General features: G+C 41.4%; 1 protein-coding gene across 2 annotated transcripts in view; it reads right to left on the bottom strand.

The window, feature by feature from the left end:
- LOC132837017 (melanocortin-2 receptor accessory protein 2-like) overlaps positions 1 to 24,404 on the bottom strand; it is a 32,092-nt gene extending 7,688 nt beyond the window's left edge. For both annotated transcript variants that reach the window (XM_060856657.1, XM_060856667.1), the window contains exons 1-3: positions 24,345 to 24,404; positions 9,131 to 9,255; positions 809 to 908 (exon numbers count right to left, since the gene is read on the bottom strand). In XM_060856657.1, coding sequence (XP_060712640.1) covers positions 809 to 908; positions 9,131 to 9,248 — 218 coding nt within the window. In that variant the 5' untranslated portion in view covers positions 9,249 to 9,255; positions 24,345 to 24,404. The remainder of the gene's footprint in view (positions 1 to 808; positions 909 to 9,130; positions 9,256 to 24,344) is intronic.
- Between the last annotated feature and the right edge of the window lie 660 nt (positions 24,405 to 25,064).

Below are 25,064 nucleotides of genomic sequence, written 5' to 3'. Positions count from 1 at the left end.
GGGATTTGTCATTCTTCAGTACGATTATGCTTTTCTCTGTTACTGATATTTAGCTCAAATTAATGTTAACGATTTCCTGTTCATGATTTTCAATATTAATTTGCCTTGGAATTTTCAGCATGATGACCCCTTTCTATACTGTTGCTGCATGTGAGGTATTTGTTCAGTACATCCATCAGTTCCTTCATTGACAACATCACCATTATCAGTTTTTAAGAGGCCTGTTGTTCTGCCAACATTTTTATCATCAAAAATAAATGTAACTTTTTTATATTGACTTTCATATCCTTTTTGTACCTTTCCCATTAGCCGGGATTTTGAACTAATTTTTCACTTGTGCAATTTTTCTTTTTCCTATTATAGTATTGCTGACCTTTTCTCAGAGTTATTATAGAATCTCTTTCCAACAGACTTCCAGATAATGCATCCCAGATCTTAACAAATCACTGCATAAAATAATTCTCCTTATCTCTCCTCCAGTACTTTTCCAAGTAACTTAAATCTGTGCCCTTTGATGATTGACCCTTATGCTAGTGGACACTGTTTCTCTTTATTTACTCTATCAAAACCATTTTTAATTCCTGTAAGCATTTTCAATATGTACAACTGTAACTATTTCAGGGGTTGCTTCTCTTAATCTGTGTCTTAATGCATGTGCTGTTCATTGACTGCATTTTAGTCACTGCAGCAAGGCATTTACCAGTTCCTATTGACTGTAAGGTGTATGTGAGGTAATATTATAAGATACCTCTCATGTTCTTCCCAATACAACCCTTTATTGTAAATTAAAGGTAAGAGCCTGACTTACTCTTGATGTGGTGCTCCTGTCTTTGTCAGCAGCGTCAAAACAAAAAACATGAAAATGACAAACACGGCCAAGCCTACCCAAAATCCAATCACAATGGAATCTGAAAAAGAGGATATTGTTTTGAATTGCATAGTACAAAGTTAACACAGTTGGAACATTGGCTTCGAAAGGCAATCAAATAACAAGTACGCTCACTTACAAACTATTCAAAGCTGGGATGGACATTTTTAATCAGTAAGGGAACCAAAGTTAAAGAGAAAAGCTGGAAAGTTGAACCGATGATTATGTTGAGGATCAATCATGGTCTCATTGAAAGATGGCGTACACTCAAGTGACTGAATGGCCTACTTATGCTTCTACATCTTATGTGAGTGGAGTAGTTCTGCTACAACCATTCATGAAGAGGAAATTCTCCCTTCCAAAGTATTGTGCACTAGCTTTTTCTCAATAATCACTGTGTAGAAAGTACGCAAATCAGATAAACCCAAACAACCTAGATCATCTCAAGCGTAACTTAATTTTTTAAAGACGTGTTCACAGGGCAGGGGCCTCACTCTGTTAGGCCAGCACATATTGCCCAAGCTCTTGAGAATCTGGTGGTAGTGAGCTGGTTTCTTGAACCATTATGGCATGGGTTCATCCAGAGCACTGTTAGGAAGGGAGTTCCAATTTTTTTGACCAGTCACAGAGAAGACCAAGAATTATGTGTTCACGTCAGAGTTGAGTGGGGCTTGAAGGGGAACTTACAGGTGGTAACGGTCATGAATTTGGCTAGAGGAGTCATGGTGATTTGCTGCAGGGCTTCTTGTAGCTACTGTGTATCAGAGGTAGGGGGAGTGAATGATTAAAGTAGTGGATTGGGTGCTAATGAGCATACTGCCATGTTCTGGATGGTGTCAAGCTTCTAGAGGATTGGTGGAGCTGTACTCATCCTGACATGTGCCTTGTAGATGGACAACAAGTCTTAGGCAGTTTGGAGGAGAGTTACTTACCACAGAATTTTAGCCTCTGACGTGCACTTGCAGTTACAGTATTTAAATGATTGTCAATTGAAATCCCAAGATGTTGGTAGGGTAGGTAGGGATGGTAATATCATGGAGAGATAATGAGATTTTCTCTTGTTAGAGATGGCCACTATCTGGCACAGAGGTTACTTAGCACTTATCTGCCCAAACCTGTAAGTTATCCAAGTCTTGCTACATTGTCTGCTTTAGTATCTGAGGAGTCTAAGTGGTGCTGAATATTGTGCAATCAGCATTGAACATCCCACTGTTGATCTTAAATGGAGGGAAAGTCATTGATGAAGCAGCAGATGAGGTTCCATCAAGGACACTAGCCTAAAGAAATTCTGCAGAGATGCCCTGGAGCTGAGATGATTAACCTCTAATAACCACAACCATCAACCTTGGTGTTAAACATGATTGGCTGGATCACTCAGTTGCAATGTCCTGCAATGTTCATCCACCAGAAATCTAATGCCACCAGAAGTCAAGAAGACTTTAAACTAAATATAGTCCTCATAACAAATCACTTAAACAGGGAGGTGTTCATGCATTGAATAATAATGGAAATGATAATTTCACTGTAATTGATATGACCATTTTTGAAGTGGTGGATGAAGTGCTGAAGAGTTGGATTGTCTTGTTCTGAATGGTGTCAAGCAATCACTGAAGCTGCACACATAACAATCAAGGGGAGGGTAGTTCATCACACTGCTGACTTTATCTCATGGACAGAATTTCAGGAATCAAGAGGTGAGCTACTTACTACAGGATTCCTAGCCTCTGGTCTGCTTTTTTAGCCATAGTGTCATGGAGTCATAGAGATGTACAGCATTTAAACAGATCCTTCGGTCCAACTTGTCCATACTGACCAGATATTCCAACCCAATCAAGTCCGACCTGCCAGCACCTGGCCCATATCCCTCCAAACCCTTCCTGTTCATATACCCATCCAGATGCCTTTTAAATGTTGCAATTGTACCAGCCTCCACCACTTCTTCTGGCAGTTTGTTCCACACACGCACCACCCACTGTGTGAAAAGGTTGCCCCTTAGGTCCATTTTATATCTTTCCCCACTCATCCTAAACCTATGCCCTCTAGCTCTGGAGTCCCCTACCCCAGGGAAAAGACTTTGTCTATTTATCCTATCCATGATTTTATAAACTTCTGTAAGATCACCCCTCAGCGTCCGATGCTCCAGGGAAAACAGCCCCAGCCTGTTCAGCCTCTCCCTAAAGCTTAAATCCTCCAGGCCTGGCAAAATTATTGTAAATCTTTTCTGAACCCTTTCAAGTTTCACAACATCTTTCCAATAGGAAGGAGACCAGGATTACACGCAATATTCCAAAAGTGGCCTAACCAATATCCTGTACAGCCACAACATGACCTCCCAATTCCTATACTCAATGCTCTGGATAATAAAGGAAAGGCATACCAAATGCCTTCTTCACTATCCTATCTACCTGCAACTCCACTTTTAATGAGCTATGAACCTGCAATCCAAAGTCTCTTTGTTCAGTAACACTCCCTAGGACCTTATCATTAAGTGCATAAGTCTTGCTAAGATTTTCTTTCCAAAAATGCAGCACCTCATATTTATCTAAATTTAACTCCATCTGCCACTCCTCAGCCCATTGGCCCATCTGGTCAAGATCCCATTGTAATCTGAGGTAAACTTCGCAGTCCACTACATCTCCAATTTTGGTGTCATCTGCAAACTTACTAACTATACCTCTTATGCTCGCATCCAAATCATTTACGTAAATGAAGAGAAAGAGTGGACCCAGCACCGATCCTTGTGGCACTCCACTGGTCACAGGCCTCCAGTCTGCAAAACAACCTTCTACCACCACCACCCCCTCTCTGTCTTCTATCTTTGAGCCAGTTTTGTATCCAAATGGCTAGTTCTCCCTGTATTCCATGAGATCTAACCTTGCTAACCAGTCTCCCATGGGGAACCTTGTCGAACGCCTTACTTAAGTCCCTGTAGCTCACATTCAATGCTCTGCCCTCATCAATCCTCTTTGTTACTTTTTCAAAAAACTCAATCAAATTCATGAGACATAATTTCCCACGCACAAAGCCATATTGACTATCCCAAATCAGTCCTTGCCTTTCCAAATACATGTAAACCCTGTCTCTCAGGATTCCCTCCAACAACTTGCCCACCACTGACATCAGGCTCATTGATCTATAGTTCCCTGTCTTTCACCTTTCTTAAATAGCCAACCTCCAATCTTCTGGCATCTCACCTGTGTTTATCAATGATATACATATCTCAGCAAGGGCATAGCAATCACTTCTGAAAATGTGTTGCTGGAAAAGCGCAGCAGGTCAGGCAGCATCCAAGGAGCAGGAGATTCGATGTTTCAGGAATTCCTGAAGAAGGGCTTATGCCCGAAACATCGAATCTCCTGCTCCTTGGATGCTGCCTGACCTGCTGCGCTTTTCCAGCAACACATTTTCAGCTCTGATCTCCAGCATCTGTAGACCTCACTTTCTCCCCATAGCAATCACTTCCCTAGCTTCCCAGAGTTCTAGGTTACACCTGAGCAGGTCCTGGGGATTTATTCATCTTTATGCGTTTCAAGACATCCAACACAACCTCTTTTCTAATATGGACATTTTTCAAGATGTCACCATCTATTTCTCTATCTTCCACGTCCTTCTTGACAGTAAACACTGATGCAAAATACTTATTTATGATCTCCTGTGGCTCCACACAAAGGCTGCCTTTCTGATCTTTGAGGGGCCCTATTCACTCCCTAGGTACTGTTTTTTCCTTAATGTATTTATAAAAACCCTTTGGATTCTCCTTAACCCTATTTGCCAAAGCTCTCTCATGTCCCTTTTTTGCCCTCCTGATTTCCCTCTTAAGTATACTCCTACTTCCTTTATACTCTTCTCAGGATTTGCTTGATCTATCCTGTCTGTACCTTACATATGCTTTCTTCTTTTTCTTATTCAAACACTCAGTTTCTTTAGTCATCCAGAATTCCCTATACCTACCAGCCTTTCCTTTCACCCTGACAGGAATATACTTTCTCTGGATTCTTGTTATCTCATTTCTGAAGGCTTCCCATTTTCCAGCCATCCATTTCCCTTTACCTGTGAACATCTGCCCCCAATCAGCTTTTGCAACCTCTTGCCTAATACCATTAAAATTAGCCTTCTGCCCATTTAGAACCTCAACTTTTAGATCCGGTCTATCCTTTTCCATCACTATTTCAAAACTAATTGAATTATGGTCACTTGCCCCAGTGTGCTCCCCCACTAACACCTCAGGCATCTGCCCTGCCTTATTTCTCAAGAGAGGGTCAAGTTTTGCACCTTCTCTAGTAGGTACATCCACATACTGAATCAGAAAATTGTCTTGTACACACTTAACAAATTCCTCGCCATCTAAACCCTTAACACTATGGCAGTCCCAGTCTATGTTTGGAAAGTTAAAATCCCCTACCATTACCACCGTATTATTCTTACACATAACTGAAATCTCCTTACAAATTTGTTTCTCAATTTCTCTCTGATGATTAGGGGTTCTATAATACAATCCCAATAAGTTGATCATCCCTTTCTTATTTCTCAGTTCTACTCAAATAACTTCCCTGCCTCTATTTCCAGGAATATCCTCCCAAAGTACAGCTGTAATGCTATCCTTTATCGAACACACCACTCCCCCATTCTTGCCTCCCTTTCTGTCCTTCCTGTAGTATTTGTATCCTGGAACATTAAGCTGCCAGTTCTGACCATTCCTGAGCCATGTTTCTGCAATTGCTATGATATCCCAGTCTCATGTTCCTAACCATGCCCTGAGTTTATCTACCTACCCTGTTAGGCCTCTTGCATTGAAATAAATGCAGTTTAATCTATCAGTCCTACCTTGTTCTCTGCTTTGTCCCTGCCTGCCCTGACTGTTTGACTCACTAATTTTCTCAACTGTACAAGTCTCAGATTGATCTCTTTCCTCACTATCTCCCTGGGTTCAATCTCACCTCCTTACTAGTTTAAATCCTCCCAAGCTGCTTTAGAAAATCTCCCAGGCAGTTTATTATCCCCTTCCACTTCAGGTGCAATTCATCCTTCTTGTACAGGTCACTTCTACCCCAGAAGAGATTCCAATGATCCAAAAATGTGAATCCTCCACCTATACACCAGCTCCTCAGCCACATATTCATCCGCTCTATCCTCCTATTTTTCACTTCTGGCCATAGATACCTCTCTCTGTTCCGCTAACTAAAGAGTCCCCTAACACAATTAATCGCTTGGAACCCAATGTACCCCTCATTACATTAGAGCCAGTCTTGATACCAGAAACTTGACTGTTCATGCTGCATTCCCCTGAGAATCCATCACCCCCTCCATGTTCCAAAGTAGTGTACTTGTTTGAAATGGGGATAGCCATAGAAGACTCCTGTACTACCTGCCTATCTCTCCTACCTTTCTTGGAGTTAACCCATCTACCTGACTGTATCTGCAGCTTTTCTCCCTTCCTATAACTGCCATCCATCACACCCTCTTGTAAATTCCTTATTGCCTCTAACTGTAGCTTCAACCGATCCATTTGATCAGACAGAATTCACAACCAATGACATTTATTGCAGATATAATCCTCAGTAACTCTTAAACTCTCCCAAAATTCCCACATCTGCCACCATATTTATATGGCTAGTCTATTTTAGTTTATGGTCAATGATGAACCCTAGGATGCGGATAGTGAAGGATTCAGCAATGATTGATTTGCATGCTTAGGTTCTTTCTTGAATAAACTGGTACTCCCATTCTCCCATTCTCTTGGCAAAAACATGGCTGCGAAACAAGTTAATAGAGTTGTTTAAAATTACAAGAGGTTTTCAGAGAATCTCTACGGGCAGAAAGAGGCCATTCACCCCATCAAGTCTGTACCATCCTTCTGAAGAGCGTCCCATCCAGACCCAGGAAAAGCGTCTTTGCTCAAAGAGTGGTGAAAATGTGGAACTCACTGTCACAGAGAGGAATTGAAGTAACAGAGTGGATACATTTAAAGGGATGTTCGACAAATATATGAGAATCACACAGCACAGAAACAGACCCTTTGCTCCCACCAGTCCATGCTGACCATAATCCCAAACTAAACTAGTCCCACCTGCCTTCACTTGGTCTATATCCCTCCAAACATTGTGTGATTTGAGCACAAGGAGCCAGAGCATTAGCCTCAGGACAATTAGTCCAGTGACATTACAACACCACTAGTATCCTCAATTTCTCCTAATGAGGACAACATGAAAACATTTGGCAACAGGTCTCTGTTTTCAGCAATATTCAGGGTCAAATTTACAACACCTTCACGAAGGAGAAAGTGAGGATTGCAGATGCTGGAGATTAGAGCTTAAAAATGTGTTGCTGGAAAATCGATGTTTCAGGCAGGAGCCCTTCATCAGGAATGAGGCTGGGAGCCTCTGGGGTGGAGAGATAAATGGGAGGTGGGTGGGGATGGGGGGGAGGTAGCTTAGAGGGCAATAGGTGGATGGAGGTGGAGATGGAGGTGTTATGTCAGAGAGGAGGGTGAAGCGGATAGTGGGAATTCAATTATGGTAATACTATTGAATGTCAAAGGGCGGTGGATAAATAATCTCTTATTTGAGATGGCAGTTGGCTGCCATTTGTGTGTTGTGAATGTTACCTGCCACTTGTCAGCTCAAGTCTGCATATTATCCAGATTTTATTGCATTCGATCATAGACTGCTTCAGTATCTGAGGAATTGTGAATGGTGCTGACCATTGTGCAATCATTGGCAAATATTCCCACTTCTGACTTTATGATGGAGGGAAGGTCATTGATGAAGCAGCTGAAGAGTGTTGGGCCGAGGACACTACTCTGAGAAACTCCTGCAGAGATGACCTGGAGCTGACCTGAACAATCACGACCATCTTCCTAGTGTCAGGTATGACCAAAAGAGAGTTTGCCCAGGATACTCATTGATTCCAGTATTGCTAGGACTCCTTGATGCCACACTCAGTCAAATGAAGCCTTGATGTCAAGGGCTGTCATTCTCACTTCACCTCTAGAAATCAGTTCTTTTGTCCATCTAGGGCTGTAATGAGGTCAGGAGCTTCCTAAGCTGCGAATGCAATCAGTTTCAAATGGAGTGACTTTTCTGCTAACATCTCCTAACCAAAAGACATTCTAAAAAGAATTATTTATCACAAAAATATAACAATTTAAGCTGATTACATTTTACAAAAAAAAATCTGACCTTGGTTTTCTTCTATTATGTTTTGAGAGATTGGTCAATTTCAAATCACTGGATCTAACTGATTAGCTATCTTCAACTTTACCCAGTAATCACAAATACAAGCCTAATTCACCTGCTCTCTGCAGCATTCAAGTTCTGGCACTTCTAATCTTACTTGGCTGTCGAATCTCATCTTACCCTTAGAATATCTATGCAAAGCTTTCATCTCTCATTGCAATTTGCTATGCTATAAGAGGGTGGCATGTTGGCTCAGTAGTTGGCACTGCTGCATCACAGTGCCAGGGATCCCAGTTCGATTCCACCCTCGGGTGACTGTGTAGAGTTTGCACATCTTCTCTGTATCTGAGTAGGTTTCCTCGAGTGCTCTAGTTTCCTCCCTCAGTCCAAAGATGTGCAGGTTAGATGGATTGGCCAGGCTAAATTGCCCATGGTGTGCACGCTAGGTGGATTAGCCATAGGAATGCAGGGATGGGGGGGTGGGCTGTGTGGTATACTCTTCAGAGGGTCAGTGTGAACTTGATGTGTCAAATGGCCTGCTTACACATCGTAGGATTCTATGACATATTCAGTATGATCTCCTTCTTCAACATTGGATAAACTGGTGGCAACTGCTGCTCAGTAGATCCATTTCCATGGGCACTCACTCTTTCTCCACTGTGACTCGCTCATTACTCATCTCTGCCTCCTTCCATTGTACATAATATTTACAACTATTAAAGTAGCTTGATAAAGGATTGATCCGAAGAGAATTTTTTAAAATGGCTTAATGCTTCATTTCAAGAATTTTGCTTTTACTAAACAGACATTACCAGGATTCCAGTGCACACCATTACATTGTGATATTTAGTATGAAGCAGCTGGTACAGCCTCTGTTAAGAATATCTGAATGGGGCAGGTCTTTAAAATAATAAGAGAAGGAGAATTAATCTTAATTACAATGGATTTACTCACTGAAGGGAAATGTTCCCCTATGGACTGCAGCTCAGTTTCTGTTAAATCCTTTTTTAGAACATAAACTGTCATAGTCTTTTTGCAACTTGCCACTTGTTAAATATTTGAATCATATTAGATGATAATAACTTACACTTGTGTGCTTTCAGTCCTTCAAAGGAAACTGGCTCATCATCATAATACTCATAGCGCCAGATGTAATCACCGTTAGATACAGTTGTCTTGTTTGCAACAGCATTAGCTTCCGACATTTTACACCTGTAAATCAGAACAATGTTTCATTTTTGTGTTTATTTAAATTAAATGAATTAAACAACCAACAGCATGTTTATCCTAAATAACCCTATGCACAACACCAGGTATAGTTCAACAGGTTTAGTTGAAAATACAAGCTTTCGGAGCCCTGCTCCTTCATCGGGTAGCTATTGGGGCAGGTACATAGGACACAGAATTGACAGTAAAGATTAAAGTGTCATACAACTGATGTGGTATGTTAGACAAATCTAGATTGCTGTTAAGTCTTTAATCACTGAGAATGGGGATGCAGGTTTCGATTGATTAATATGTAAATCCCAGAAGTTCAATTGATTAATATGTAAATCCCAGAAGTTATTGCCCTGAGATAACTTTAGGTTTTATCAATATATTTAAAAAGTTGACATCTCAACTCAGACAATGCATTAAGGGTGTGAGGTTAGAGTCTGTCTGTATCCCGACCTGGAATCAGACTGGTTCTATTACCAAAATAGGAATTTATAAAATGTCAAATTGACTGACTGCCTTCAGGTTGTGCACTTTTTGAACAAAATAGAATGTATCTGCAAATGCAAATTCACCCCGTAGACTTATGTGTTTGTACGTGTGTGCTGTGAGGGAGAGACAGAGAGGAAAAGTTAGTGTACACGCAAGGAGCAGGGGGGGCGGGGGGGGGGGGGAGAGAGAAAGTGAGAAAGTGTGTGTACACGTGTGGAAGAGAGGGAAACAGTGTGTGTGTGTGCGTGTGCTTGAGAAAGTGTGTGCATGAGCGTGACAACGTTCATGCCTGTGGGAGGACGTTCAGCCTCAGATCTCCAGGTGAACATCCTCCAAAATGGATTTCGGGATACACAACACTGCAGAATCACCAAGCAGAGGCAGATACCCATAGGGATGGCCTCAACGGGGATCTTGGGTTCACATCATACTACAGGTGATCCCACTACACTATACACTCACAGACTCTCACACAAACACACATACACACAATCTCTCACACATAAACAGACTCACCCACTCACACAGAGCCTCTTATGTGCACACCCTCTCACAGGCAAATACTCTGACACACTCATGCACACGCTCTCTCAAGCACGCATACACACACCCTCTCACTCTCACACTTACCCTCTCCGTCTCTTCTCTCTTATGCTTGCTCTCTCTCACACTCTCTCTCTCACACACACACACACGAATTTGCATTTGCAGATATATTCTATTTTGTTCAAAAAGCACACAATCTATAGTCAATCAGTCCATGTGACATTTTATAAATTCCTATGTTGGAAATAAAATCAAACTGACTCTAGGTTGGGATACAGACAGACTCTAACCTCACACCTTTAAAGCACTTTCTAAACTGAAATGTCATTTTTTTAATAAAACCTACAATTATCTCTGGGCAATGACTTGAAAGAAATTTTGGGATTTACGTATTAATCAATCAAAACCTGCATCCCCATTCTAAGTGATTAAAGATTTAACAGCAATCTAGGTTTATCTAATACACTGCATCAGTTGTATGACTCTTTGATCTTTTCTATAAATTCTGTGTCCTATGTATCCTGCCCCACTAGCTACCTGATGAAGGAGCAGCGCTCTGAAAGTTTGTATTTTCTTTTTCATATAGATATTTTTATTGAAAATTTAACATGTTTTTACATGTTTACACAAGAAAACTAAAAAATACCAAGTATAAACATTGATATACAATTAAATCTTAAATAAATAATAACCAAAATCTATCAAACAGAAAAAAAATACCGAGAGGAAAAAAAACAAAACTCAACTAACTATTCATCTAACTATAACTAACCAGAATGTATGATTAAAACTCTTACATTATTCAAGAGAAAAAAAAGCAATGGATAACACAGAAATTGAGTAGTGATATACATGCTCGGAATGTGTTAACATCAGATCACAACAAAACCCATATTGGTGCGGGATTCCTCTCCTAACGGGCCCCAGACCAGCCAGGTTCACTCTCTCAATTAAATAAATGCCCTTGTTAAGATGATCGAGATATCTGTATTTGTGTAATTCAAGAAGGGCTGCCATATTTTATGGAGTAATTTGTGTTTTTTTGGTGCACCATATTTGTAAGGAAGTCGGGGGAGTATATTCCATAATTATTCTGTGCCAACTGGAAAGTCCATGAGGGCCCTCAGCCATCCAGTTTACCAAAATGTATTTCCTTGCACAGAAAGAGAGAATGGAAAATATTCTCTTCCTGGTTGTAACTTCAGGTGTTCTTTATCCAATAAATGTGTCTACTATAGGAGAGCTATATCGATCCTTGATAATATTTTCTTCCTTTTGATTGGTGAGTTACTCCCCGTGATATTCCAGGTGCACCATTTAATTGACTGATCACCCATAATCACTGGGCAAGTTCGAGACTCCCCGGGAGAAGAAACCCTATCCAAAACATCTCAAGCAGAGAGCACATAAAATTCACAAAAATAAAGGCTCTTTAATAAACTCAGATCAATATAATAAAAAACTATTTCTAAGTAAAAAAAAACATATTTAAATGAAGATCTTCTCCCTTATTCCCAGGGGGCATCACTCCCTTTCCAAAACCCATCATAACCTCTCCCAACCAGTGCTCCACCCTTGACCCAGGCACCCCACGATAGGATAAAGAAAATTTGAATATACTACTGAACTAGAATTAACAGTGAGTACCCTATCCCCCACCCTCCCCCTCACCCACACCAACACCTGGATATATTTGGTAATGTTAATACCATATATGAACATATATGACTATAAAATTATAGTCTCAGCAAATAATAATTAAATATAGTAATGCAAAATAACAGGGGAAAACAACTCCGCTCCTAAGGACAGAGATAAAATAAGGTAACCACCTTGCCCCTATCTACATAACTAGACCCCCGGCCTATATATACATTTAAAAAAGGGGGGAGAAAATCGCTAAGTAAAGAATAAATAAATAAACCCCTCTTCCCACTCCCCCAGAGATAATATTAAACAGTAAGGTAATAAAGGAAAAAGAAAGAGGGTAAACTGGGGTGGGGGGGGAGGGCAAAACAACATCAATTAACTCTTATAATTTATCCAAGAGAGTCCAAAAGTTCCTTGGCCTTCTCCAGTGATCCGAAGTTATACATTGACCCCGCATGGCTGAAGCGTAGCGTAGCTGGGTAGCGCAAGGAGTATTGAATGGTTAAGTCCCTTAAACGCTCCTTCGCTTCGTCAAACACCTTCCTCTTTCTGACCAAAGCTGGGGAAAAGTCCTGAAATAACATAATCTTGGATCCTTTATAAATCATGGCTTGGGGATCCTTCCCAAGATTTCTGGAAGCTTCCAAGAGCATCTGCCTCTCCTTGTAGCTCTGCAACCGGAACAGGACCGGGCGAGGGCACTGGTTCAAGCCAGGCCCATGCACTGCAACCCGGTAGGCCCATTCCACCCTTACTTGGCATGATCCAGCCTCCAGATTTAACAGCTGTGAAAGCCACTGCTCGTGGAACATTGTAAGCTGGCCTTCTTCTTCTCGTTCGGGAAGGCCCAGCAAACGAATATTTTTTCGACGACCTCGAGAATCGATTCTCTAAGGTCCGGACTTGCTGTTCGAGAGTCCAGACCCAATCCACGGCCGATTCTGCTATAGTCTCGGAGGTCACAGCCTTTAGCTCCGGCCCTCCGACTCGGCGCTCAATTTCTTCGATGTCTCAGCCGTGCTTTTGTAGTGCGGCAGAGAGTGAATTCCATCGGCTTCGGGACTCTTCAATGAAGGCATCAATCTTCGCATCGAGTTTAGAGATTATTTCCGTGAGGCTCACCACTGTAGATACGTCCCCTGGGGCGGCTGCGGACGCCTCTGCTGCAGATGGAGAGGGTGGGGGAGGGGTTCCTGCCTGTGGCCCACTTTGCCCAAGTCTTGGGAAGAGCACTATAAACTCAGACTTGCTGAGTCGCCGCCATCTTGGATCTCGGAAAGCTTGTATTTTTAAATAAACTTGTTGGACTTGGAAACACCAAGTATTTTCAAATAAACTTGGTGTTAAGTGATTTTTAACTTTGCCCACTGTAGTCCAACACCTGCACCTCCACATCATCCTAAATTTAATTCCAATCAATGACAAATTGGATTTAAATATAGATACATATCGTCAAGTACAATTAATGCTCAAGTCTGGTCAGATTAATCATTGACTGGGGAAAAAAAAGCTATTCAAATTCCTATCATTGCCAAATTATCATATATAAGAACATCCAGCAGTCTCATTTCTTTCATCTACCATGGCTATTTTTTTTCCTCTTAGCTCCTTAATTCCCAAAGGAAGTTGAGAATATTTTAAAAATCATTAAAAACTGGTGAGCTAAAAAGCAACTCAGAGCTTTTGAGGTTATCCTAACAGGACTGTGGGTGATAATTACATGCCAATCATTGGCAACATCAATGGCTTAATACTTAAAAGGTGTTATGTGATATTTCATATCAGAGACATCAAAACATTTTAAATACAGGATAAATAAGCCGTATAAAACTGGGCAATCACTAGGGCTGGGGTTATCAACAAAATTAAATCCTCGCTCAACCTGTAACCTGACAGTCGAGCAGTTCCCTCATTCATTGATTATCATTAAAGCTTGGAAACTAACTCTGGCCAATGATACTAAAGGACTATACACATTTTGAAATGTGTAAGACAACTGCACAAAGACAGCTGCATGCTAAACTGCAGATTAAGGAAAGCTCTGTACTCTCAGCACATCTAGTCCTAAGTGATAGTGGACAGCCAGGTGACAAAGAGAATGAGGAGTCTCCATAAACATCCACATGCTCATGCTGAGCATGACCACGTTTAAGAAACAAGACATGCATCGTCCACCTACAGCACTGAGATGATGTTTTTATTCAGCCTCCTCTCGAGCTCCTAACTATAACTGATGCCATTATCTGACCAATTCTGTTCACTCCATGTGATATCAAACAGCAGTTAAGTGACTGAGCACAAAAATAACGAACTCTGACAACATTCTGGCTATTAAACTTATTATGATCCCTATCAATGTTATTATGAATAGGTCAGATCTCAAACAGAAACCTTCTTGATAGATCATAGTTTGATTTGCATGGTTTTAAAAAGGGTGTTTCTCACTCAAACATAACCACACAACACTGCAATAAACAGAATTTTATTAACAAAAGAAATATATGATAAAATTAAATAAACCAAAGTATCCACTTGTACTAAAAATTCACAGATTTTTGAACAGTAGGAGTAGAATCTAATTTATCCCAAAATGTTCCTTCATAAATTGAAAAGAAATACTTTGTGTAATATCAAAAAAAGGCCATAGATATAGTTCATGATATATCTTTCCTTCTCAGGAACACTGGTCTACACAGTTATTCTATGAACTTCACAGGAACTGGTCCACTCAAAGTAAAACTGAAACCAAATATCTTCCACTCTAAGCTATGGGTTTTTACTTGAAGCTTAAAAAATGTTTTAGAAGTCTCTAACAAATCTTTATTCCCTATTATTTGCCTTGCTGGGTTGCAAAGTAATCTAAGGTAAACAAAATGATCCATGAACATACACTCATTCACACTAAAGTCAGGTCTCACAAACTGTTTTAAAAGAAGTCACCATGGCTACTGAAATGCTTACAAATTTATTATTTAATTTAAACATACAGAAAAACCATAAGTTACTAACTCAAAAACCAAAACCAATATGTTTTTAAATCACACAGTTTATATCACAATTTGAAGATGTGTCTAACTGAACTATATATGCTGCACCTGTACTTCAGAGATAGTTTGCTGTGGTTTGGGTTCAGGTCAAGAGTATTAATTCTGAGCCAAATTCCGTCTTTCGTCTCTAATGGATCTTCCTGATAGCACCAGTTTAATTGTCCTTCTTTGGAACATTTCCTCAAAAGAGAGTGGAAACCAAACCTTTGAATATTTTTCTGCCAGAGGTTGATAGATTTTGATAAGGAAGGAGATGGAAGATTCCTGGGAGTTGTTGGGAATGTGGGGCAATCAAGTCAGCCCTGATCTTGCTAAAAGGTGGAGCAGGCTCAAGGTACTGAGTAGACAGGCAGAAGGCTGAAAGAACACAATATGCCAGGCAGCATCAGGAGGTGGAGAAGTCAACGTTTTGGATGTAACCCTTTTTCAGGACTGGGGATGGGTGTAAGGTGAGCACAGATAAAGCAGGTGGTGGGGCAGGATGGTGAAGTGGGGAACGGGTGAAGACCGGTAGAGGGTAGGACTTGGTTGGTCAATGGGAGGAATGAATCCGGTTGGTGGCAGGGAGGAGTGGAAGGGAGTGGCTGGGAAGGGAAGTTATTTGAAATTGGAGAATTCATGTTGAGTCCTCCGGGCTGTAGGCTGCCCAGGTGGAAGCTGAGGTGTTGTTCCTCCAATTTGCAGTTTGGTTCATTGTGGCAATGGAGGAGGCCAAGGGGAAGGGAAGAGAGTGGGAAGGAGAATTAAAATGAGCAATGAATGGAAGGTCTCCCTACTGAAGACCAGATATTCGTCATTCAAGTTAGATAATCCAGACCTATAAAGAAAATCCAGATATGACTTCCGCAAAGCCATCAGAGATGCCAAGAGGCAGTACCAGACCAAGTTAGAGGCCTAAACCAATCATACAGACTCCCGCCATCTGTAGCAAGGCCTAAACAACATAACGGGATACAAAATGAAGAACAGCGAGATAGCAGAAAGACACATCCCTCCCTGATGCACTCAATGCTTTCTATGCTCAGTTTGAGCAGAATGCCAGCTGCGTGGTGTCACCTGTTCCAGACTGGCCTGTTCCCTCCATCACTGCTGCAGATGGCAGATTAGCCTTCCTGGGAGTCAACCCAAAGAAAGCGATATGCCTGGATGGAATCCCCAGTCATGCACTTAGGCCTTGTGCGGACCAGCTGGCAGAGATATTCACTGACATCTACAACCTCTCACTCCTCCAAGCCTAAGTCTTCACCTGCTTCAAGAAGACCACCATCATCCCAGTAACTAGGAAAGTACATGCAACATGCCTTAATGACTACTGCCCAGTGGCTCTGACCTCCACAATCATGAAGTGCTTTGAGGGGCTGGTCATGATCCACCTCAACTCTAGTCTCCCAGCCTGCCTCAATCCCCTGCAATTTGCCTACCAATGTAATAGGTCCACAGCAGACAGCATTTCCCTAGCACTGCACTCATCCCTGGAACAGTTAGATAACAAGGTCATCTATGTCAGACTCCTGCTCATCGACTACAGCTCTGTCTTCAACACCATTATCCCCTCCAGACTGATCTCAAAGCTCCAAGACTTCAGTCTCAGCTCCGCCCTCTGCAACTGGATCCTCAGTTTCCTGACCCAAAGACAAGTGAAGGTAGACAACAGCACCTCCTCCACAATAACACAGGACACCAGAGACCCCGAGGATGTGTTCACAGCCCTCTACTGCTCACAGCCCACGGATTCCACTTATACTTTTCGTTACCACAAAAAGCCTGCCAATATCATTAAAGACCATCCTACCGTGGAATGCTCACCTACAACCTCTTCCATCAGGCAGAAAATACAGAAGCTTGAACACATGCACCAACAGGTTCAAGAACAGCTTCTTCCCTGCCGTTATTAGGCTGATGAATGGACTCTCTAACTTCAAATAACATTGATCTTGTAAACGTTGATCTTGTCTGCACACCTCCTGTTCAATGTAACCTGTCTGCCTCACTCTGTGTAAGCACTCTATAATCTGAATGTCTTTGCTTGCTATGATCCGCCTGTACTGCTTGCAAACAAAGTTTTTCATTGTAGTTAGGAACACGTGACTAGATAAATCAAATGAAAATAAAACACACCTTTGGGCAACTGGGCCTCAAATCTAGACTTTCTGGCTTAGAGTTAGAGACATTGTCACTGTGCTACAACAGACCTGGCCTGGTGTCATATGAGTAGTGTTTTTTTTATTTCTCTGCCAATAATACATTCTCTGCTGAGTTACTTCAGAACTGTTCCTGTTATGCCAACCTACCCGAGGTTTAGTTTCTGTGCTGCCTAATGATCTGTTTCCCAGTGCCGTTCCATTCATATATTCTACTGATTGGTGGGCACCATTAATTACTATCAAAGTTTGTGAGAAGATTTGTAGCTCGGGTGCTCGTTGTTGTGGTTCTGTTCGCCAAGCTGGGAGATTTTCTTGCAAACGTTTCGTCCCCTTTCTAGGTGACATCTTCAGTGCTTGGGAGCCTCCTGAGAAGCGCTTCTGTGCTGATTCCTCCGGCATTTATACTTGTTTGAATCTGCCACTGCAGCGGACAGCTACTGACAACCGGAAGCGGCAGATTCAAACCAGTATAAATGCCGGAGGAATCAGCACAGAAGCGCTTCTCAGGAGGCTCCCAAGCACTGAAGATGTCACCCAGAAAGGGGACGAAACGTTTGCAAGAAAAACTCCCAGCTCGGCGAACAGAACCACAACAACTAATCACTATCCCGGATAAATATATCCCATATTTAAGTAGAGAATAGTAAAAGACCAAATTAAAGTTCAGAGTCAATGAGAACTCTAGGATGAATCTGACTTGCACATGGGGTTGTACCCTTGAACATAACACTGGGAGTCTTTCCATGGAGAGCCAAAAAGTTGTTGAGAACAGGACACCTGCTCTTCCTCTGATCATTTCAGATTGTTTCACTCACATCAGCCCTCAGTTCAAATCTTCATTCTCTCCAGCCTATCTAGCTTCCCACCAAGTTTGTCACTCTCATTGCTTTCCTTCAAAACGACTATAGCAAACAACTTCCCACACCAGAAGATAACCGTTTAGGGCAATGTCGTAATATCAGAATTGATGTATTTGTACTCTTATCAAAAGTAAGAATCTTAGAGTAAACAGTAACAAGCTTTATTAATTATGCATACTTGGTAGAAAAGAAACTTAACACAGGACATTTCTAGAATCTTCCACATTCTGTTCTCAGTTCCATGTGGACCTGATATCATCAGTGATGGAGTCTAACAATTAGCATATAGTAACTGATTCTATGGAAACTACAGACTTCAGAAAAAGTTAGAGTGGGCGAATAGAACTGATTGGGTTGCACTACAGGGAACCAACATGAATTCAATGAGCTGAATGGCCTCCTTCTGTACTCACACATAGAGCAGGCAATGATCTAGTGGTATTAATGCTGAACTGTTAATCCAGAGACTATACAATGTTCTGGGGACCCAGATTTGAATCCCACCATAGCAGATGATGGAATTTGAATTCAATAATCTCTGGAATTAAGAGTCTAATGATGACCATGAAGCCATTGTCGACTGTCAGGGAAAAAAAACAAACTGGTTCACTGATGTCCTCCAGGCAAGGAAATCACCCATTCTTCACCTGATCTGGCCAACATGTGACTCTAGACCTACAGTAATGTGGTTGACTCTTAACTGTCCTCTGGGCAATTAGGGAAGGGCAATAAATGCTGGCCTAGCCAAAGATGCCCTCATCCCTTTGGAGGAATAAAAAAATAAAGGCTATGACCAACTCCCAATCAACAATCACCCATTTCCAGGTTAAATGATGAATTCCTGGTCCATTGAATTTAAACTTTTCATCTTCACATTTTAATCCCTTCATGGCTTGTAGATTGAGAAGATGCCTTGAATGTCCTCTGAGAAGCTAGTTAAAACAAAAGTTAAAAACAGAGAGTTCCAGCAGGCTTTCATGTTTGCAATAACAAACAAGTTACCAGGAGTCCATCAACTGTTGTATCTGTGTAACCCCATACCATAGATTTTGCAATTTAGCTACATCTAGCTCCCCCCACCCCAGCTTCAAGCTCAAATGTTGAGATGACTACTTCCCATTCAAAACATTCTCAGCTTACCTTGATTCTCATCTCTACATACGGTCCGCAGATTTCTCTTATTTGACACCCTCACTGGAAATTGTGCTTCACTGTTCCTGTGAACTTCAGTTTCCAAAAATCTAGAAATTCTTCGCCCGGCCTGAATATAGTTCTCCTCAGTCCGATGAAGGACAAATGGTTGGTTTCCAAACCACGTCCCAACATCATCTTCAAAGTGATACTCAGATCTAGGTTTGACATGGTTGTTATTCTTTTCCTCTCCTCCTCCTCCTGGACTGAGGCTTCTTTCTCTGGAGCTTTGGAGGCTGAGGAGTGGCCTTGTAGAGGTTAATAAAATCATGAAGGGCATGGACAGGGTGAATAGCCAAGATTGGGGTTGCCTTGTTAGTTAAGAACAAAATTAAATCTATGGCACTGAATGACATAGCGTCGGATGATGTGGAGTCTGTGTGGGTGGAATTGAGGAACCACAAAGGCAAAAAAAACATAATTGGAGTTGTGTACAGACCTCCTAACAGTGGTTAGGACCAGGGGTGCAACATGTACTGGGAAATAGAGAAGGCATGTCAGAAAGACGAGGTCACAGTGATCATGGGAGACTTCAATATGCAGGTGGACTGGGTAAATAATGTTGCCAGTGGATCCAAAGAAAGGGAATTCATGGAATGCTTACAGGATGGCTTTTTGGAACAGCTTGTCATGGAGCCCACAAGAGAGCAGGCTATTCTGGACCTAATGGTATGTAATGAACCAGACTTGATAAAAAAATTTAAAGTAAGGGAACACTTAGGAAACAGCGATCATAATATGGTAGAGTTCAGTCTGCAGTTTGAAAGAGAGAAGGCAAAATCAGATGTAATGGTTTTACAGTTAAATAAAGGTAATTATGAGGGCATGAGAGAGGAACTGACGAAAATAGACTGGAAGCAGAGGCTAGCGGGAAAGACAGTAGAGCAAAAATGGCAGGAGTTTGTGGGTATAATGGAGGACACTGTACAGAGGTTCATCCCCAAGAAAAGAAAGATTATCCAGGGAGGGATTAGACAGCCATGGCTGACAAAGAAAGTCAGGAAGTGTATTTTAAAAAAAAGAGACATAAAGTGGCCAAGAGCACTGGGAAATCAGAAAATTGGGAAGGCTACAAAAACAAACAGAGGATAACAAAGAGAGTAATAAGAAAGGAGAGGATCAAATATGAAGGTAGGCTAGCCAGTAATATTAGAAATGATAGTAAATGTTTCTTTCTATGTATAAGAAACAAACGACAGGCAAAAGTAGACATTGGGCCACTTCAAACTGATGCTGGAAGCCTAGTGATGTGAGATAAGGAAATAGCTGGAGAACTTAATAAGTACTTTGCATCAGTCTTCACAGTGGAAGACATGAGTAATATCCCAACAAGTAAAGGGAGTCAGGGGGCTGAGTTGAGTATGGTTTCCATTACAAAAGAGAAAGTGCTAGAAAAGCTAAAAGGTCTTAAAATTGATAAATCTCCTGGCCCCGATGGGCTACATCCTAGAGTTCTGAGGGAGGTGGCTGAGGAAATAGTGGAGGCATTGGTTGAGATCTTTCAAAAGTCACTGGAGTCAGGGAAAGTCCCAGATGATTGGAAGATCGCTGTTGTAACCCCCTTGTTCAAGAAAGGATCAAGACAAAAGATGGAAAATTATAGGCCAATTAGCCTAACCTCGGTTGTTGGTAAAATTCTAGAATCCATCATTAAGGATGAGGTTTCTAAATTCTTGGAAGAGCAGGGTCAGATTAGAACAAGTCAACATGGATTTAGTAAGGGGACGTCGTGCCTGACAAACCTGTTGGAATTCTTTGAAGAGGTGACAAGTAGGTTAGACCAGGGAAACCCAGTGGATGTGGTCTATCTAGACTTCCAAAAGGCCTTTGATAAGGTGCCACACGGGAGGCTGCTGAGCATGGTGTTCAAGGTGAGCTACTGGTATGGAGTGAGGATTGGCTGTCTGACAGAAGGCAGAGAGTTGGGATAAAAGGTTCTTTTTCGGAATGGCAGCCAGTGACAAGCGGTGTCCCTCAGGGTTCAGTGTTGGGGCCGCAGCTGTTCACGTTATATATTAATGATCTGGATGAAGGGACTGGGGGCATTCTAGCAAATTTTGCCGATGATACGAAGTTAGGTGGACAGGCAGGTAGTACTGAGGAAGTGGGGAGGCTGCAGAAGGATCTAGACAGTTTGGGAGAGTAGTCCAGGAAATGGCTGATGGAATTCAATGTGAGCAAATGCAAGGTCTTGCACTTTGGAAAAAAGAATATAAGCATGGACTACTTTCTAAACGGTGAGAAAATTCATAAAGCCAAAGTACAAAAGGATCTGGGAGTGCTAGTCGAGGATTCTCTAAAGGTAAACATGCAGGTTGAGTCCATGATTAAGAAAGCGAATGCAATGTTGTCATTTATCTCAAGAGGGTTGGAATATAAAAGCACCGTTGTGCTACTGAGACTTTATAAAGCTCTGGTTAAGCCCCATTTGGAGTACTGTGTCCAGTTTTGGTCTCCACACCTCAGGAAGGACATACTGAGCGTGTCCAGTGGAGATTCACACGGATGATCCCTGAAATGGTAGGTCTAACATACGAGGAACGGCTGAGGATCCTGGGATTGTATTCATTGGCGTTTAGAAGATTAAGGGGAGATCTCATAGAAACTTACAAGATAATACATGGCTTGGAAAGGGTGGACGCTAGGAAATTGTTTCCGTTAGGTGAGGAGACTAGGACCCGTGGGCACAGCCTTAGAATTAGAGGGGGTAAATTCAGAACAGAAATGCGGAGACATTTCTTCAGCCAGAGAGTGGTGGGCCTCTGGAATTCATTGCCGCAGAGTGCAGTGGAGGCCGGGACGCTAAATGTCTTCAAGGCAGAGATTGATAAATTCTTGATGTCACAAGGAATTAAGGGCTACGGGGAGAATGTGGGTAAGTGGAGTTGAAATGCCCATCAGCCATGATTGAATGGCGGAGTGGACTCGATGGGCTGAATGGCCTTACTTCCACTTCTATGTCTTATGGTCTTATGGTCTTATCTTTTTTTCTAGAGTGGGGGAGTCCAAAACTAGAGGGCAAAGAGGAAAGATTTAAGAAGATTTAAGGGGTAACTTCTTCACGCAGGGGCTTGTGCTTGTACAGAATGAAATGCCAGACGAAGCGTTGGAGGCTGGTACAATTACAACATTTAAAAGGTATCTGGATATGTATATGAGTAGGAAAAAGTTACAGGGATATGGGCCAAATGCTGGCAAATGGGTTTAGATTAATTTAGGATATCTGATTGGCAAGACCAAGTTGGACCGAAGTGTCTGTTTCCGTGCTGTACAACTCTGACTCAGAGCCCTTGCTCTCTGCTATTTCCTCTGGTTCTACAATCCTCAATAAATCTGTTTTTTCTAACTCAGGCTCTTGTGCAGCCTCACACTTTTTGACCCACCGTTGGTGATGAGACCTTCCACTGTTTCAGTTCTGAAATGGTCTCTTAGAAACTTTGCATACCATCTTCTCACTCTCCTTTCAGACCCTCCTTAAAATCCACTTCTTTTGTGAAGCTTGTAGTTACTTTTCCTACCATTCGTATCTTTGGCCACTGGACAGGAACGCTTGGATTCTTGCAACTTTGTGTATTTGGCTTCCTTTTGTGAATATGAATCCTTAAAATAATTGAAATGCACTGTATGCCCTTATTGAATTTTTAATTGTGGTTTTGGCTTAAATTTCTCAATTTGTAAACAAAAACTTAGTTTTGCCTTCCTGGCATAATGAACATTATGCCTAAAGGATAACTGCTAGATATATGAGTTTTATAACCCAAATTTGATTACTCCATTTATTAATTAGCTTTATGAGGTTTTATGCCAGATTCCAAACAACCTTTCAGAACAGCAAATGTGGTAACACTTCACAGGACTTGCTTTTTGCCAATAACCATCCAAACAATCGAGTGTTTTGTTTTGATTTTCCTAATCAATCTGTTCAAAAGCTTTGAGGTTACAATGAAAACTGTTTAACAAAGGCCGTCATTTGAACTCAATGGTTAAACACTGAGCATGGAAAGGCAGACACCTTGTGTGCAACCAACATCATTTCCAACAGGATCCCTTTCAAACCTGCATGACGTTTCTTTGGAGCAGATGGAACTTGAATGCAGGTCTCCCAGCTCAAAGGTAGGGACACTGTCACTGCATCACAAGAACCCTCAAGTAATTTCGTAACTTCACTCTCAATTATTCTCAGAGGAAGAAGTAATTGGGCCAAGTTGCGGAGAATTTCTGCTCTGTTAATGAAAAGTGCAATTGAAGTATGTTGGTTGACTAATTTAAAAGGTCCTCAGACTGATCCAATATTCCACTGCACATTCGAGGGTTCTTGTGGCACAGTGGTAGAGTCCCTTCAGCTAAGCCAAGAGTCCTGGGTTCTGTCCTACCTGCTCCAGAAATGTGGGACAACACCTCTGAACATGTTGATTAGAAAACAAACAGACTAAACAATGGAATTTTGTTTTCTAAATTATTGTGATATATTAAAACCCATGTGTTCTTATCAGCAAAATCTTTTTTTTAAAGAATGCTGCATGTTGGTCACCTCACTGACTCAATAAACTTTCCAGTTCTCACACAGTGACAGCCTTTTTGCTGAGAGGGTAACTTAGACATTCTCCAATTATCAAGCAACACACCAAAAAAAGTCCAGGTCATGTACTCTTTCAAACACATGTCACTTCAGTGATCATAACCTTTCAGGTTACAATGAAAGCTGTTTTACAAAGGCCAACTTCTTGATCTCAAGGGTTAAATACTGAGTATGAAAAAGCAGACACCTTGTATGCAACCAAAATCATTTCAAACAAGTTCCCTTCCAAACCTTCAACCTTAATTAGGATTGTAGCAATTTTTTTTGTCCAGCTACAGTTTGATTGTATGGGAAGGACTATTTTGTTTCCACCAGTTTGATATTACTTCCATACCTCTCCAACACAATCCTGGATTTTTTTTCTGCCCATTCATAAAACTAATGAATTATTGAATGTAAGGTTGATGCAAGATTTTGCCAGTACTTTGATTTGGTGGAGAATGGTCTGCAATTTCCCTGACTTGCTTCTCTGCTCCAATTCCCTCTTGCTTTGAGGACTATATTTTTTTTCTTGACAGATGTAGAACATCATTTAGCTTTCTTTACAGTCTCTGTTGCTTGCCTTATTAGCTCTTACCACTTTCCCTTCGGCTCTTTCTGCAGAGCACACTCCCTTGTATCACCACTGACTTTCCAAGCCTCTGGTATGTTTTATTGGTTGGTTTATCTCCACTCTGTAAGAGGTGAATAAGAATACAGCAAATAAAGTGGATGCTGAAAAATTTTTCAGAAAACAAAAGCACCACATACACTGAGAAATGCAAAAATAAATTCAATATTGTAATTGATTAGGAGATCTTCATGTGTGCAAGAGAGAAAGATGTAGCATTCAGAAAACAATACATGATGTATGTCAGCACAATTTGTCTGTTTCCCCCAGATTTCATGGAAATTTTCAATATTACTATCCAGTTATTAAATTATGCAGAAGCACACTGAATAGCCAGCACTTTTGGAGCAGGATACCACTCAGCACATTGAGACGATGACTTTTATCAGAATAATCCCTACTTATCGGATTGTTTTTCACAATATAGTTATACAATATTCATATAATGTACCAAGCTATAAAGTCCAAAATTGACAATGAACCCTACTTCCTCCAGTCCAAAATATTCTAGCCACGAAGATTAGATTAGATTCTGTACAGTGTGGAAACAGGCCCTTCAGCCCAACTAGTCCACACCGACCTTCCGAACAGTAACCCACCCAGACCCATTCCCCCTAACTAATGATGAAGGGCTCTGGCCCGAAACGTCGAATTTCCTGTTCCTTGGATGCTGCCTAACCTGCTGTG

The sequence above is a fragment of the Hemiscyllium ocellatum genome, chromosome 3 (genome assembly GCF_020745735.1).
Source record: "Hemiscyllium ocellatum isolate sHemOce1 chromosome 3, sHemOce1.pat.X.cur, whole genome shotgun sequence".
NCBI classification, from domain to species: Eukaryota; Metazoa; Chordata; class Chondrichthyes; order Orectolobiformes; family Hemiscylliidae; genus Hemiscyllium; species Hemiscyllium ocellatum.
The sequence above is the reverse complement of the archived record's forward strand: the minus strand, read 5'-3'. Positions and strand labels throughout refer to the sequence as shown.